The 17924-nt window shown below is 42.0% G+C and overlaps 1 protein-coding gene across 1 annotated transcript; it reads left to right on the top strand.

The window, feature by feature from the left end:
* Positions 1-17037, top strand: hyal2a (hyaluronidase 2a). The gene is made up of 8 exons (XM_084061752.1): positions 1-204; positions 898-1870; positions 2655-2744; positions 8351-8741; positions 11219-11341; positions 14424-15322; positions 15424-15513; positions 15616-17037. Exons 2-8 carry the CDS (start codon positions 944-946, stop codon positions 15940-15942), a joined length of 2847 nt encoding a protein of 948 aa, XP_083917878.1. The 5' UTR covers positions 1-204; positions 898-943; the 3' UTR covers positions 15943-17037.
* The last annotated feature ends 887 nt before the right edge of the window (positions 17038-17924 follow it).

The following is a 17924-nucleotide window of genomic DNA, read 5'->3' as shown; positions in this document are numbered from 1 at the left end:
GACAACAGCGCAGGGGGTAAGAAGTTAACGTACCGCTACACAGCGGCCAAGTGGGACAAGTTACAACACTATCTTCTCTCCGTTGTTCATTTAAAAAGTTCCTTCCATTTTTGTACACTGCCAGTTTTGTTTTGAAGAAAACACAAAACGTGGCTTGAACTTTCAGACTACTTTTGGGAATGCTTCCTCAGTCTACCAATAAAGGTAAGTTTTGTTCGCTTGCTTGTTGAGAGCTCATTTTTACTGTTACTTATTTTTGTTGTGCAAAACAAACCAATGTCCTTCTAAAAAGAATGCATCAAGCGTGTCAGATACATGCAGGATATGCTCGTTTTGACCATATTCACTTAAAGGACAGTGGTTCAAATACAAACTATTTTGATCCATGAAGTAATAAATAGTTTATAGTGGAGCAGAGCGTGGCGCTTCCAATTCACACTGAGGTCACCATAGTCATTTATACACAAGAGCCTGGTAATGTACAATGCATTGCATAAGTGTCCACAAATAGCATAAATACAATTTATCTGCCCTCCCAAAACCTTTAGTCTGCATTTGTTTTGAGACACTTTCATTGTCAGTGAAAATCACACTGTAGGTTAATCATAGCAATGTAGTAATTCATTTCTATTAAGGCATCATTTCTTTTTGACTGGATTATTAATCACTGTCTATATTGGGATACGCACGTAGATGAATCGTTTATATTAAGACATATTCCCTTTGAACTGGATTATATATATGTATATATATATATATATATATATATATATATATATATATATATATATATATATATATATATATATATATGTATATGTATATGTATGTGATGAGCACTTTTTAATAAGGCAGCCATCCAACCGTATTAAAATGTCCCTCTTTGAATTTTGCCAGGAGAGCAGAGAGTGAAGGTCCTTTCTGTAAATAAACACCAGAAGACATGTCCTGGTCTCAGCCTGACTGTACAGTCCTGCTGCTGCTTGTGCTGCTGTGGGACTGCCTCTGTGCTTTGGAACTGAAGCCAACGAGATGGCCCCTCTATTCTCAAAAGCCCCTGATCCTGGCCTGGAATGCCCCGACAGAGGACTGCTTCCCGCGTCATGGCATTCGTTTTCATTTGGACCAGTTCCAGATTGTTGCCTCACCCAACGAGGCCTTTTTTAAACAAAACCTCACCATCTTCTATAAGGACCGCTTGGGTAAGTATCCCTACTATAAGCAAGGCGGCGTTCCAGTGAACGGTGGTCTGCCACAGGTGGCCAGTCTCACTGAGCACCTGGAGAAGATGCCAGAAAGTGTCAATAGGTACATACGTGAAAAGGGGGCCAAAGGCCTGGCTGTTATTGACTGGGAAGAGTGGCGCCCACTCTGGATACGCAACTGGGACACCAAAGACATATACCGCAGCCAGTCGCGCGAGTTGGTGAGCCAAAAGAACCGAACTTTGCCCATAGAGTACGTTACAAAATTGGCCCAGCAGGAGTTTGAGATGTCGGCTCGGAAATTCATGCTTGAGACCCTGAAAATTGCAAAAAACCTCAGGCCCAACCAATTGTGGGGGTTCTACCTGTTCCCAGACTGTTACAATCACGACTACCTGCGTATTCTGGAGAACTACACAGGCCGTTGTCCTGACGTGGAGGTGGTCCGCAATGATCAGCTGAAATGGCTGTGGACTGAGAGCACAGCCCTCTTCCCGTCCATCTACATGGGCACTGTGCTGCGGTCCTCGCCCTCCGGACGCCAGTTTGTCCGGAACCGTGTGAAGGAGGGGATGCGTCTGGCATCGTCGGGACATGGGCTGGCACGTCCTGTCTTTGTGTACACCCGGCCCACCTATGACAAATCCCTGGAACTGCTGACGGAGGTGAGGGACCCTCTTAAGTCTGCAGTGGCACGATGGCACTGTAAATGGCTGTCACACAGTAACCACATTAATGCTGTCGTCAGAACTGTGGACATGTAATTATTGTCAGAACATTACAAAAATTGTAGTGTACTTACAATCTTTACTTACAATCAATGATGAGACTCCTATTGCATATATATATACAGTATATCTTTTTTACATTTTCTTTTAGATCATCTTGGGGGGGGGGGGGTGATGCATTACACTATACATTTTCAAACTATGCATTCTATGATGAAAAAACTAGCCACAAAGTCCTATGAGGCAACTCAGGATATGACTTTTTTTTCTGTAACACTTTCTTCTATTGAGCTGAGCACTCAGTCACAGTGTAGGTGGCTCAAATATTCAACACACCCTTCTCTCTCTCTCTCTCTCTCTCTCCCTCTCTCTCTCTCTCTCTCTCTGTCTCTCTGTTCAACATTATGCTGGCTCCTTACTTTTCCTTATCTATAACCACAGTCCTTTCCTGTTCTTTTAGCAGACACACATCCCAATACTCTTTGTATGTATGGGGGCAGGATGGGTGTTGGTTGAGTTTCAGACCTCACTGGTGCCCTATAGAGCATTTCCTTATGGCAGAATGAATGGATAACAGCTGATAACTTTATCAGGTTTATGTTGCACTAACTTTATGACCCCATCATCTTGTGACATTGACGTTCACAGTGACTTTATGCATGTGTGCACTGTTTCTTTGTCATTGTGCTGTCATTGATTTGAATTGTTCATCTCTTTACAGACGGATCTGGTCTCCACCATTGGGGAGAGTGTGTCTTTGGGAGCTGCTGGAATTATCCTTTGGGGAGAAGCAGCTTTTGCTAGCAGCAAAGTAAGTAGGCACACACCTTATTCCTGAAACCACATAAGACATAACCAACCACTCAAACGGCGATATATTGATGCAGTCAGTGGTGGTGTAGTGCAGTGACTCTCAAACTTTTCAGGCCGTGACCCCCCAAAATAATCGTATTTCAACTGGGGACCCCCCCACCCTGACAAGCACTTTGTATGTAGGAGTTGAGGCATTCAATTTAGTTTGACTCGGTTCCACAGATAAATATTGTGAAAATAGCAGATCTACAAGCTCACACCGCCTCGTAACGGTGTTGTGAGCTTGTAGATCGGCTATTTTCACAATGTTTGCCTCTTTCTTACGTAATAATTTGTCAATTTGGCCAATTTGGTATTAAAAGGGTCTTAAAAGTCATTAAATTGTCACTTTTGAAATGTGCTGATACCCTGTATACACTTATACTGTATGTTGGTTTGTTTAATGTTGTGAGAAAACAATGTTACACATAAGCTAATCATCTGGGGACCCCCAAAATAATTTGGGGACCCCCTGGGGGTCCTGACCCACAGGTTGAGAACCATGGTGTAGAGGAGGGTATGAACGTATACGCCCTATACCCACTTCCTTTTCAGTGGGCTCATATACTCACTTCTAGTGTGCGCAGAAATCAGTTTTAGCCTTGTCACAAATATGCAATTTTCAATACATATTGATTCAGAATATTTTAAACTCATCTGCTGCACTATCAATACCTGCCACGCGTTCTACTATGACTCCTCTCGTCTCTGCCTAGTGGAAAAAGTCAAGAAAACAACCTGCATTTTTCTTGCTCCGCAGCTTCACACTCACAGTGCGCCCGTGCATGCGGACACACAGTCACACACACACACACGGTTGCCCAAATGTAGCCACCCCGCCCCGATTGAGCTTCCTCTTTCCATCTCTCCGTAGTGTGATTTGGCTTCAATTTGTTCAGAACGTCCAAAAAACATACAAAAAAAACTGCTGTTTGGAAATATGTAGCATTTGAGGTGAATTAACACAGAAAGGCAAAGCATTCAAACAAGTGCATATGCAAGCAATGCTAGAGAACAATACCAACCAAGACTGTTAACATAACTAGTTTGAACCTGGAGTATAATTATGATGATTATCACTAACACAGGGCAACCACCTTATGTTTTGTCTTTACTGTATGTATTTATGATGTCTCTGTGCTGGTGATAATTTATCCTTTGGGAACTAATAGTAAATAAATCATCGTCATACCAACCTCAAAACAACTATACAATACTTTTTGACATGATCATTGTCATGATATAGACTACAGACATACTTATAGTTATGTTTATCTTCTATTCAAGATCCAAATTTCTTATGCCCTCAACTTATTTTGTGTATTCAATATTGTCATTTTTCAAGGTATTGCTTTTTTATTTTTGTGTTGTAGATTACACAAGGCTTTTATAAGGTTTTATAAAAGCCTATAAAACGTGTGGCTAATCCAGCTTAAGCGAATATAAATAAATGCAAAGGCTCCATTACAAACAGCCAATGAGGTATTGATGTTCACATACCAGTAGCTGAACTCTCTCTGCTTGACTGGTCATACAGGAACGATACAGAAAAAAACACCACGTTACCTCATTGTGGGACAATTATGAAGCAAATATTAGCCGCAGCAGAAAAGAAACTTTTCAAACAATACTGGCCTTTATAGTATACAGTACTTATGAGAAACTAGTTGACAGCTTGTTATTTTTGAGTACACTATCACTTTAAGTTGGCTTGCCAATATGATAATTTCAGTGTACGTGTCACTGTTTCTGAGAATTATTTCCACAGTATGCTGTTTGTTTACGAAAGGGCCACCTTGAAATTCCACTTCTGTATCACTACCACTGTATCACTGTATCAGAGTCATTGTTGTGAATGAAATCAGCATCATATACACCTTGACCAGGGTCCCCAGGTGTCTATACTTGGTCCCCTCCTTTTTCCCTCTACACTAAATCTCTTCACTGAACATGGCCAATCTACAAGCTCTCAATGTGTCACAACGCAATGCATTATGAGCTTGTATATCTGCTATTTTTGGCAAATGTTTGCCTAGTATGACATGCCCAAAATATGGACGCTAGGGTTCATGTGGTTAAGGGCTGCATTACAATACAGTCATAACATTTTCTGAATGTATTCGACTTTTCTAGCTGAGTGAAATGAACAACAAATGCCTCTACCTGTTTGGTCATCATATCCACACAACTCATTTCTGTCTATATATCTCCTGAACGCACCCTCACCCTAACCCTCATTCCCCAAATACTCAAAATCGTCCATCTCTAGCTTAAACTCAAACCCCAAATGTACTTTGCAGATTAACACAAACATTATCACCTCACATGACATTTTGATCCTTATGGGCCAATTGGCTCTGTTTGAACACTCTTGAGTTAAAGGCATCCCCTTGGCGGGATATCAATTTAATCCAGTGAGGAATGAGAACTCCTACAGGATACAGGATAAACAAGAGAAATTGAAAGTGATGGGGGAAAAAAGCAGAGAAATCTGGAACTGGAACACTATAAAAGTGAAGCTGATAAATGATCTCAACCAGGCATGACTGAACTACCAGGCACGCCTGGTCGAGAGAGATAAGGAATACTTAATCTGAAGTAAATTAACATAGAATTTGGCCGTCCGCAGGGGCAAGACATGGCATGTTTTCATGGGGTTCTCTCTCCTGATTGGATAAAATTGGTATCCCAACCTGAAAATGCATTTACTGTTTATTAAAGAGCTGGAGAGATGGGGAGACCCCTGTTACTGAACAAATACTCTATAGAGCTTTAACTTTTGAACAAGACAAAACAAAACTTGAAAAACAAAAAATCACTTACATATGCTTTAACCATATGAACCCTAACATCCCTTTTCTGGGGGCGAACATTTGTTGAAAAGCTTTGGTGAAGAGGGGAAAAAGAAGCAGATGTATAGAGTCCTGGGGGACCCCAGTCAAGTATATAGAGTTTAAGCGGTTCATTTTGAGTGTACAAATGGAACCAAATGATAATGATCTTTATTTATAAAGCACATTTCCAAACAGGGTTACAAACTGATTTAAAATAGCTAAATAAAATACAGAGTAAAAATCAAAGGATACAATAAACATCAATTAAAAAATAGCATCAGTTAACATCACAAATTAAGACAAACATGAAAAGGTATACACAGAAATAAACGTGGATAAAAGAGGCAATAAAAACTGTGGTACGTTTCCAGAAGTTATTTAAAAGATGACACAGACTTTGCTCTGAACCCTTAAAGGGTCAATTTGTTCACTCTCAGGAGTTAAATGAATACTAAGACTTTACTGTGTACCCTTACTCTTTTTTACCAGGTGCTCGAAGAGCGCCTGAGTCTACAAACAGCCTCAGTAGACTTTCGCCACCTGAGTGCTTAGGTGTCGACACCTAAGCACTCAGGGGTCGACACCTAAGTCTCATTGGCTGTCCTGGCTGTCCTTCACACTTCCCCCCCGTTTAAGCCAATGGGGAGTAAGTGTCGTTTAGTTTACAGCACCCGCCTCTCCTCCTTTGCTTTGCAGCAGAGAGAGAGAGAGAGGGACTGAGACTTCCCCATACGATGAACGGCTATGTTGCGCGATAGAGACCGAGACAGGACGCTAATGATTGCCATTAAAACCAAATACATGATGTTGCTCACATGTCGCAAACACAGCAGCTATAGGTGAGGGCGGCCCCAGCTAAACAACAGGCCGCTCGATGTTCGTTTGTATGGAAGAATTTCACTGAAGATGTGGACAAATACAACGCTGGGGTGACGACGGTAGTTGACGAGCTTTGCATTGTTAAGCGTCGTGGTTGAACTTGCGTCATGGTTGAACTTACACCTGATGTTTGCATTTCTCCATTTACAACTCGTACATCGACATAAACGTTCAGATTTCAAATATAAAGTGCTTATCTCATGGCTACGGGTGTTATAATTATATACGGGCCCTCATAAGTACCCGTATCTTCCGTATCGTTCAATACAAAGCTTTTTGATCCGATTGGTGGCCATTGTCTCCGTCTTTTTCCAACTACGCGGATGTAGTGGTTGGGGGGTGTATGCACTCTGATACATTATAACTCTATGAGGAAATGGCCGCCGATTGCATTCAAATGCTTTGTATTGAACAATACGGAATATACGGGTACTGAGACCCACCCGAAATGAAGTGTAACATCCGTGGCCATGGGGTAAGCACTTCATATTTTAAATCTGAACGTTTATGTAGATGTAGCCTTACAGGCTGTAAATTAACAAAGTGTAAACGCCATGTTGCAGTTCAACAAAGACGTCACAACGTCGTGTCGCTGTTTATTTGCAGTGCTGGAAAGTAACTGAGTACATTTACTGAAGTACTGTACTGAGCTTGTACATCTGCTATTTTCAAAGATTTAGTACTTTCACTTTTGGTACTTTACGTACATTTTAATACCAATACTTTTGTACTTTCACTCAAGTTAATTTTGAATTCTGGCCTTTTACTTGTAACAGAGTATTTTCATATTGCAGCATTGGTACTTTTACTTAAGTAGAGAATTTGAGTACTTTTTCCACCACTGCTTATTTGGGCTTGCTTTCAAGATTCTTTTTGAAAATAGCTGATGTAATTGGCCTCAAGTGGTCGCGTTGTGAGCTTGTAGATCTGCTATTTTCACAGATTTAGTACTTTTACTTTTGGTACTTTCAGTACATTTTGATGCCAATACTTTTGTACTATTAAGTTATTCTTTGGCCATGTTCACACTGACCTCAATCTTCGCCATTGTTGGGAAGACCCGTGTGGTGTCAAAAAATGTTGCCACCACTTACATAAAAACCATTATAGCGTTTATTGTCGCAGATTCAATGTTGCCAGGTTTGGCGAGAGAAACAAGCAATCCGAAAAACAAGTAATCAGGTCTATGAAAACACACACACACACACACACACACACACACACACACACACACACACACACACACACACACACACACACACACACACACACACACACACACACACACACACACACACACACACACACACACACACACACACACACACAGAGCACCTGGTAGGATATGACTTCAAGTCATTTCTTTCTTGTTTTATTATTAATAGTATTTCTTACTCTTAGCTGTGTTTCTTTTTCTGTATCTGTTCTGTGTGTCCTAAATGCTGTACTACAATTTACAATAAAAGTATTTAGCAGACGCTCTTATCCAGAGCGACTGCAATGCAAATAATCACATATTATACACATATATATAGAATGCAGAAAGAGAACAGTGTAGTGCCTCAAGAAACTAGGATACCAGGTAAACCTAGCATCTGTCTAGACAATATAATATACCAGGTAAACAATGAACCTGGCACCTGTCTAAATCCTTTGTGGTCAAGAACATGCAAACTAAGAAACAAAGAGATGAGAACAAGTGAGTCTCTTGTGGCAAGAAGGGTCACAGGGAGAGTGAAGTGTTGGGGGGGGTGTACTGCCATAACGACTGAATTTCCCCCGTGGGATCAATAAAGGCCTATATCTCTAAATGGGTAATGACTGTCTATTTGTGTTTCTTCGCCTCTTCCAGAACAGCTGCTCCAACCTCAACGACTATCTGCAGGGCTCTCTGGGCAAATACCTGCTCAACGTCTCCACGGCGGCAGAGCTCTGCAGCCAGACGCTGTGCGGCTCTCACGGCCGCTGCCTGCGCAGACATCCAGACACTGATGTCTATCTGCACCTGGACCCCCTCACGCACAGCATCGTCAGCCAGGGCAGGAAGTGGACGGTCACCGGGGAGCTGGGCGGGGACGGCAAGAAGCGCTTCCACGGCGCCTTCCAGTGTCAGTGCTACAGCGGCTACCAAGGGGAGCTCTGCGCTCAGATCGACCCGCTGCAGCAGAGAGGGCTCGCTTCCCGACCGGCGGCCTCCGCCGTAGTGCAATGTGTGGTCTTGGTGCTCAGCGCTTTCCTCTTGTGTTAACCACTCGAACCCTAGCGTCCCTATCCTGGAGGCGAAAATAGCCGATCTACAAGCTCACCATGGGTCGCGTCGTGACATGTTTTGAGCTTGTAGATCAGCTACTTTCGGCGAAGAGATTTTGGTGTGTAGAGGGGAAAAAGGAGTGGCCGAAGGATAGAGCCCTAAGAGTCAACTAAGTAATATAGGGTTTAAGTGGCTTTAACATACTAATAAATAGACATAGCAGTAGTCATATCATTTTATATTTCAAAGCCTAGCCCCTTCCTCCCCTTTTTTTCTTTTCTTTTTTTTTAGTTTTGTGCGTGTTTGTGGGCGCTTCTTTGTTCTTTTGATTGCTGTAGTGTAAAGGTTGGCATTTCTACGGATGACAAGAAGTGATTTTTTTTTTCCTTTTCTTTTTTTCAGAGAAACACTGTGGAAACTGCAGAGCTAGGGTTGTTTATGTGTGTTAATTTTTTCACATGATTGGAGGGCTGGCTGGAAATAACTTTGTTTACATTTTGCTCTCTGTCTCCGCTCCCTTCTGCTATCAGACACTGTTTCTCAAGGTGTCATATTCCCATGATTTGTATAAGAAACAGGTCTTGTGGAGATGTGACATTATGACAAACGAGAATATGTAGGTCAGTATAACTGTGCTGAAATGGAAATGATGCACTTAATTCTGGGAACAGCACAAAGGTAGTTTTAGTGCCTTACCTCTTCTTCCATGACCTCCAAATGACATCTGATGTTTTATTATCGAGGTAAATACTATTTATTTGAATGTACTTTTTTAAAGTGTTTTCTTTTCTACAATATTGTCATTTTTGTATTTCTGAACCATGACTACTACACTCAAAAAAGTTTAAATACACAACACCAAACCGCTCCATTTATGCTAACATCTCTCTCTTTCTCTCTCGCCCCTTATTTTGGCAGCACTTTTACTAGAAATGCTCAAGCATTTCAGTCTTGACTGTAAAGAACAAAATGGTGACACTTTGTGTTTTATGATTTTTCTCTTACTATGATCTTTTTTTGTTTGTTGTTTTGTTTTTAAATCAAACTGTTTGACAAGATGCCTTCTTGTTGAAATAAATGTATTTTTTTTGGTTCAGCTTAGTGTCAACTTTTGTTTTTCTGAGCAGCACAATGTGGAAAGTGACAGGAAAAGTGTGTGCGTGCATGCATGTGTGTGTGTGTCAGAGAGGGGACATGCAAGACCAGGACCGGACAAGAGGCCATGACATTATGAGCACATGACTCCCACGTCCCATGATTATTGTGATGGATAGATACGCACACAGGATGAGTCTTTGTAGTACAGAGCTGAAAATATCCATATTTTAAAGATATAAGTTGCCAGTTGCCATTCTTAGCCAAGAATGAGTCAAATTGAGTTTATCTCTATACTGAAGGCTATTGTGCTGCATGTATAGGTTAGAAATAGTTTCTCCACGATCAGATTGTTTCTTTTGAGAGAAGAAAACACATGTTGTCACAAAGGGGAGGCAGTTAGCTTCTCCTCAGGGAGAAACACATGTTGCCCGCTACAGCCCCATAACCCCCTCCCCTTGTAATTGCAGGGTGCCTTAAAGCCATGAGTTATTTTCAACTCCTTTTAAGACTTGCAGCATGACTTACATTCAAATTTTAGGCCGGACAACTCATTATGGTTGCTTCACAAACGTTAGAGTACCCAATTCATATACTGTAGCCTACTATATTAAGGACACTTCTTTGCGGAATAATTATGGACAGTTTTCTTTCCTTGATAATTATGGGTATTTATCTTGTATTCATAATGCATAGTAAACCATTGCCGTTAAAACGTGGTGTGGTATCCAGGGTCAATGAGATATCATATTGGTTACGGGGTATTGAACTTTTTTTTTAAAAAACATCCTGACTTTAAAATAGATAGTACCTGGAAGTACCTATAGAGGGCGACCTCGTCCTGTTGCTTAGTCATGGAACAGTGTTGCCAGATTTTGCGAGAGAAATAAGCAACCAGGCCCAAAAGAGCACTTTAAACGAACCTTACTGTATTGAAAATAGACGTACAAGCTCACAACGCGTCACGATGCGACACGTTGTGAGCTTGTAGATCTGCTATTTTCAAAAAAAGTATTGAAATGAAATGTGGAATATTTGGAAGATTTTCGAAACATTCTAACAACACAAATCTGGTACGGGGCTCCCTGGCACAAAACATTGTCAGATTGGGGGGTTAAATACATATTAATTTTGGGACAAGAAAATATATGAGAACCACTGGTTAAAATTATTTAAAAAAATGTGAAGCAAGCCCAAATAAGCGACTACACTTTAGAAGCAAGCCCAATAAACTGCAACCCGCAACTAAACAATATTTAAAAGCAACTTCACAGAAAAATAAGCCCGAAGTCGCTTATAATAAGCGGACATGGCAACACTGCAAGGGAACTCCTCTCCACAAACTGCTTTCCTTTGCTTCCTTCCCCTTTCGAGTGAAATGTTGTGATCACGAGACTGGTTACAGTGAATCAAACTATCAATGTACTTCACGTTCAGATGACAGTTCACTGCACAGTTACAGAGTTACACGCAGTCACCTGCTCTTAGCTGCTATGGGTGAGTTGAGCTCATGCTTATGCAATAAATCATGAAATAAATTACCATAGGAAATCCTAGAGAAGTCTGGGGGGAAATGACGTTCAGGGAAAAATAGCATGTAACTAAAACATCAGCTGGTTTAAAAGTTAACGCTCGTGTATCATTAGGCTACTTCAAAATACATATTTTAAATGTCAACCAAATTTCCAATGAAAGGTACATGAGTTACTGCATGTTAAGGGATGAATACAATCTATTTGAAATTGCCTAGTTTGTAATCAACCCCTTAACATAACATAAAAAAAGGGAAATAGCATACTTCCCCTTTTAGTGCAGCAAGTTAATGGCAGATTTCAAAGGAATCGTTCACTTTGTGATGCAAGCATGACATTTGGCACAGATACTCTCTAAGGGCCACTCTTATGGAAAAGTGCGCTGGCCACTCAAAAATCCAAGATGGCGACCATTTTTTTCAAGATGGCCACCACCTTAGCGGAACAAATAGTGATATAATCTTTCAGGTTGTGATACAATGATGACATTTGGCACACATACTCTCTAAGGGCCACTCTTATGGAAAAAGGCACTGGCCACTCAACATTCCAAGATGGCGACCATTTTTTTCAAGATGGCCACCACCTTAGCGGAGCAAATAGTGATATAATCTTTCAGGTTGTGATACAATGATGAAATTTGGCACACATACTCTCTAAGGGCCACTCTTATGGAAAAAGGCACTGGCCACTCAAAATTCCAAGATGGCGACCATTTTTTTCAAGATGGCCACCACCTTAGCGGAGCAGATAGTGATATAATCTTCCAGGTTGTGATACAAGGATGAAATGTAATTGGCACACATACTCTCTAAGGTTCACTCTTATGGATAATGGCGCTGGCCAATCAAAAATCCAAGATGGCGACCATTTTCTTCAAAGTGGGCACCACCTTAGCGGAGCAAATAGTGATATCATCTTTCAGGTTATGATACAAGCATGACATTTGGCACAGATAGTTGGTATCATTATGTCTTATATAGCTTATTATAATAGAGTGAATGTCATTGCACAACCAGGGCACAATGGTGGCATCACTGCTGTGTAACTCAGCCAGGGAGGTCGACGGCAAGTGACAAACAAGAATAAAGTTCCAGCAAATTGGCGCAATTTCCTCAGACATAACGACAACAAGACAGACCTCTTCCACTTTCTGGCTGACAAGATTTCTCACATGACTGTACCAAACATGGTTGTTGTAACCAAGGGACCAGATGTATTGAGTACCTCTGAAACTAGTCTGGTTAGTTTGGACAAATGTTTCCATGAGGAAGCTGATACTTGGATCTTTGTACATGCCAGGCATGCAACAGAGGAGGGTAGCAAAGCTATCATGATCAAAGCCAATGACACTGACATTCTTGTCATAGGACTAAGCATGTTTCCCTCACTTCAGGACCTTGGTCTCCAGCAGCTGTGGGTTGCATTAAGGCATGGTCAGAGCCTAAGGTGGATTGGTGTACATGACCTGTACCACTGTATTGGACCAGTAAAGACCAGAGGCATACTGTTCTTTCATGCCTTCACTGGTTGCGATAATGTTTCCGCCTTTCGCAATAAAGGCAAACAGACTGCCTGGCAAACATGGAACATTTGCTCAGAGGCTTCTCCCATCTTCACCAAACTAAGCCAATATCCTCCCAAACTGAGTGATGATGACCTGAATATCCTGGAGAAGTTTGTGGTCCTGATGTACGATCGATCACAGCTGTCAGTGTGGATGAAGCTAGATTTGACATGTTTGTCCGAAAGCAGAAGCCATATGAAGCCATTCCTCCAACGAGAGCAGCTCTGATTCAACACACCAAACGTGCAGCGTATCAGGCCGGCTGCATATGGGGTCAATCCACCCAACGTCAGCCTGAATCAGAAAGTCCAGCTGACTGGGGATGGAAGAAGTTTGGTGAAGAATGGCAGGTCTTCTGGACAGCCAATTCACCACTTGCAGAGAGTTGTCAAGAACTCACCAAATGTGGCTGCAAAAAAGGGTGCAGTGGAAGGTGCAAATGTTTCAAATTGGGGTTTGTCTGCACAGCACTGTGCAGTTGCAAATGTGAGTAAAACTATTTGGGCAAAAACAACATCTTGGAAAATGGTCACCATCTTCACATTTCATGTGTCTGTGATTGTTTTATTGTCAAGTGACCTTTGGAGACTGCTCCTGCCAATTTTCATGTTTGTATCATGACCTGAAAGATTATATCATTATCTGCTCTGCTGCTCTGCTAAGGAGAAGGCCATCTTGAAACAAATCTTGGATTTTTGAGTGGCCAGTGCCTTTTTCTATAAGCGTGGCCCTTACAGAGTATGTGTCCCAAATTTCATCCTTGTATCACAACCTGAAAGATTAAATCATTATCTGCTCAGCTAAGGTGGCCATCTTGAAAATAATTGGTCACCATCTTGGATTTTTGAGTGGCCAGTGCCCAGTGCCCTTTTCCATAAGAGTGGCCCTTACAGAGTATGTGTGCCAAATGTCTACCTTGTATCACAACCTGAAATATTATAGCACCCTCTGCTCCACTAAGGTGGTGGCCATCTTGAAAAAAATGGTCGCCATCTTGGAATTTTGAGTGGCCAGTGCCTTTTTCCATAAGAGTGGCCCTTAGAGAGTATGTGTGCCAAATATCATCATTGTATCACAACCTGAAATATTATATCACTATTTGCTCCGCTACGGTGGTGGCCATCTTGAAAAAAATGGTCGCCATCTTGGAATTTTGAGTGGCCAGTGCCTTTTTCCATAAGAGTGGCCCTTAGAGAGTATGTGTGCCAAATATCATCATTGTATCACAACCTGAAATATTATATCACTATTTGCTCCGCTACGGTGGTGGCCATCTTGAAAAAAATGGTCGCCATCTTGGATTTTTGAGTGGCCAGCGCCCTTTTCCATAAGAGTGGCCCTTATAGAGTATGTGTGCCAAATTTCATGCTTGCATCACAAAGTGAACGATTAAGTCATTAACTTGCTGCACTATTTTCTGTTCTTCTCAGCTGAAAATTGCACTTCAAATACTGTTCAAGTAATGTGTCCATTTGTGCAGGTCCATTTGAGGTTGTGCTGTGTTTCAATGTGATGGGACTTGTCCTTGGGCTGCAGCATGCCCCATCATCACCCTTCACCCAGATGCCCTTCCTCAGCGTATGGAATGCCCCCACGGCCCGTTGCCACTCTCTTTATGGTGTGGATCTGGACCTGGGGATGTTCAGCATCGTCCAGAACCAGAACCAAAGCTTCATGGGTGACAACATAACCATTTTTTACTCCGACAAAATGGGGCTGTATCCCAGATACTCCCAAGGTTCGCCTGTTAACGGTGGAGTGCCACAGAATGCCAGTCTAGATGGGCATCTCCGTGTGGCCGCTGAGGACATCCGCGCTGATATCCCTGAACGGGACTTTCAGGGTCTGGCTGTGGTAGACTGGGAAAGCTGGCGACCAGTATGGCAGAGAAACTGGGACAGCAAGCAGGTGTACTGGGAGGCATCCAAGGCACTCGTGAGGCCCAGGCACCCAGACTGGAGTCCTGCTCAAATTGAGGCGGCTGCCCGTAAGGAGTTTGAGGAAGCTGCGAGGGAGTTCATGGCGGAGACACTAGGACTGGGGCAGGCGGACAGACCCCAGGGCTTGTGGGGTTACTACGGCTTTCCCAGTTGCTACAATTACTTCAGTGATAAAACTGTCAACTACACTGGTGAGTGTCCTCCTTTGGAGTTAGAGAGGAACAATGAGCTGTTCTGGCTTTGGAACACCTCCTCTGCTCTGTACCCCGATATCTACCTCAGCCTGGACGTGCGTGGGTTCGACAGAGATGTCCTCCTGTTTACACACCACCGCATCCTGGAGGCTATGAGAGTGGGTTCACAGGTGACCCCTGTAACTCCACCTGTGTTTCCGTACTCTCGCATCGTCTACACCTACTCTTTAGACTTCCTCTCTCAGGCAAGTTGCAGTTGTTTGTACTTCAGCTGCAACATATTAATGTGGCATCGCCATGACAGTGAGTTAATCATCTTTCCACGTCTTTTATCTGTTTATTGTAGGAGCACTTGGTTTATACCATCGGTGAGAGCGCTGCTTTAGGATCTGCAGGGATAGTACTCTGGGGAGACAACACCTATGCCAAATCTAAGGTAAAGGGAGATTATAATATTTCTTGACGTCACTTGTAAATAACTTAAAAGTGCATATTAATTTTGTTTGGTTTGTCCATTGTGTATTTACTCTTTACGCAGGCTTCTTGCGAAACAGTCAAGGCCTACATTGACGAGACCCTGGGCCATTACCTGGTAAATGTGACATCGGCAGCCACTCTTTGCAGCCAGACGATGTGCTCTTCTAAGGGGAGATGTCAAAGGAGAGACCCTAAGTCTCGAGCATACCTCCATCTTGACCCGACTACTTGGAAAGTGATAGCTGAGAAGAAACCGGAAGGAGGCAACAACTACAGAGTCTTTGGACAGATGATCAGACATCAGGTTCTGGACATGAAGTCCCAGTTTAAATGCCAGTGCTACCCTGGCTGGATGGGTGAGAGCTGCTCGAGTCCAAAGCAGGGATGATGTGCTTCTCTCAAGGGAGGCTAGTGAATAATTATACAAAGAAAAAAAAACAAGATCATGTTTTTTTTTATCTTTTTTGAACAATCCAATGGTTAAAGGATGCATAGAAAACCAATCCGGTTAAAGTGTGGTGTGTTATCAGGGTCCATGAGATATTGGTTATGGGGCATTGAACATTTTTATACATTTTCTTTGTCTTGTCTTTTAAAATGTATTTTAAAGACATAGACACTACCTCAGAGGACCTGTAGGGGGTGACCTCATCCTCTTTTTGTTGGTCGAGGAAAGTCCTCTTCCATTGCTGCCTTCCTTCCCCCTTTGGAGTGAATCTGATCATGTTGTCCCTTGCGTTCAGATGACAGTTCCCAAACACACCCAGTTATCTTCTTTAACCACTTGAACCCCAGCATCCCTATTCTGGGGGGAACATTCGCCAGAAATAACAGATCTTGTTGTGAGATTGTAGATTGGCTATTTTTAGCAAAGAGATTTTGATTGATTGATTGAATACTTCATTTAGAAGATTGCAGAGAAAAAGCACATGGAAGTACAGTTTACAATACAAGGTCAGTTAAAATGGATCGCTCATAAAAGCCGCAATGGCTTGTTTCAAATGAGATCCCCACGCACTCAATTCATGGAGGACGAGTGCAGCAAGTACCGGGCCAACTGCCAACTCAGGTCCATTTACTAAGTATAGAGGGTTTAAGTGGTTAAAGCTTACTGTGATTGATGCAGCTAATTTCTTACGCACTGTCACAGATTGTATTAAAAGGATCTCTGGTAGATGTGAGAGAGCAGATATATTATGCTCCCATTGTGGAATGTTTTATTTGTGGTAACTTTTCGAGCCGGGAGGCTCTTCCTCAGACCTTACTCAAATTCCACAATGGGAGCATCAGACTGGTGTGCAGATTTTTTTCATTTTTCTACAGATGAGTTGTATTAATCATATCATAATGTGCTACATTAATATCTATGTCCTCTCTCTTCTCATGAAAACTATAAAATGATGGAGCGAGCATGAATACAATAATGTCACTCACTTCTTTACACCTGTAAACCTGTGATGTGACAATAAAGGTGATTCTAATATCTTGTGACCTTGGTGTACTAAAGTGAAGTAGGCCACTTCAGGTTTATCGCCTAGAACATGTAAATTTGTCTACCCTTGCATTTGATATCTGCATACCACCAGACATAAGGGGCCTATTGTTGATATGTGTGAGGTGTGTGGTTTTCACACCACTGAAGGTTAGATGAGACATTGGTTGTGAGTTACTTAGAAAGTGAATAAAAACATTTAGAAAAGGACAATTTCCGAGTCATTACTGTAGGGCAGTTGCAAATTTATAAACCAGAGAAACTAAACAATCTAGACCCAATCAAGTAGAAGTGTACATACTTTATATATTATTATAGTTAAGAGGATGGATGATAATGGTGAATGGATAAGCCCTAAGATTTATTTTACCAGTTAACCTGTTGAAAAGCCCTTCAAGGGAATTTAGTAAGTTCACAGTTTCGGTGTGATATGCATGTCACACCCACATGTCTCAGAAACGCATCCGTTTCCTTCTGTTGCTCTGAGTTGCAAGTGTTTATCTGCAAGTGCTGATCACTTAATTTGCTATTTATGTGCCTTTTGGATCAGCACCCTTAGGACTTTTGAGTTGAGCACGCCATCAGTTCCCTTGTTTGTTGCTAAAAGCATACTTATCAGGAACAAAATACAAAACCTAAAATAGCCTCTGTACTGATTGAGGGTAGAGAGCAACTGTGGTTCAGCAAGAGACATAAATGAGAGAAAATATGTAGATAAAAAGAGGACATTTTCTCCTATAAAGGCAATCCAGCAGGTGCTCGGGCACTGGTTGTGCATGTGCCTGCTGAGTGCTCCCTACTCAATATATACTGTAGTGCACTATATGGTGATTACGCCATTTTGTAGTGGTGTCCGAATGTATAGTGATAATTATTTT

Source organism: Gymnoscopelus microlampas, assembly GCF_963454915.1.
Source record: "Gymnoscopelus microlampas genome assembly, chromosome: 7".
Lineage (NCBI taxonomy): Eukaryota > Metazoa > Chordata > Actinopteri > Myctophiformes > Myctophidae > Gymnoscopelus > Gymnoscopelus microlampas.
This window is presented reverse-complemented; position numbering and strand designations above follow the sequence as displayed.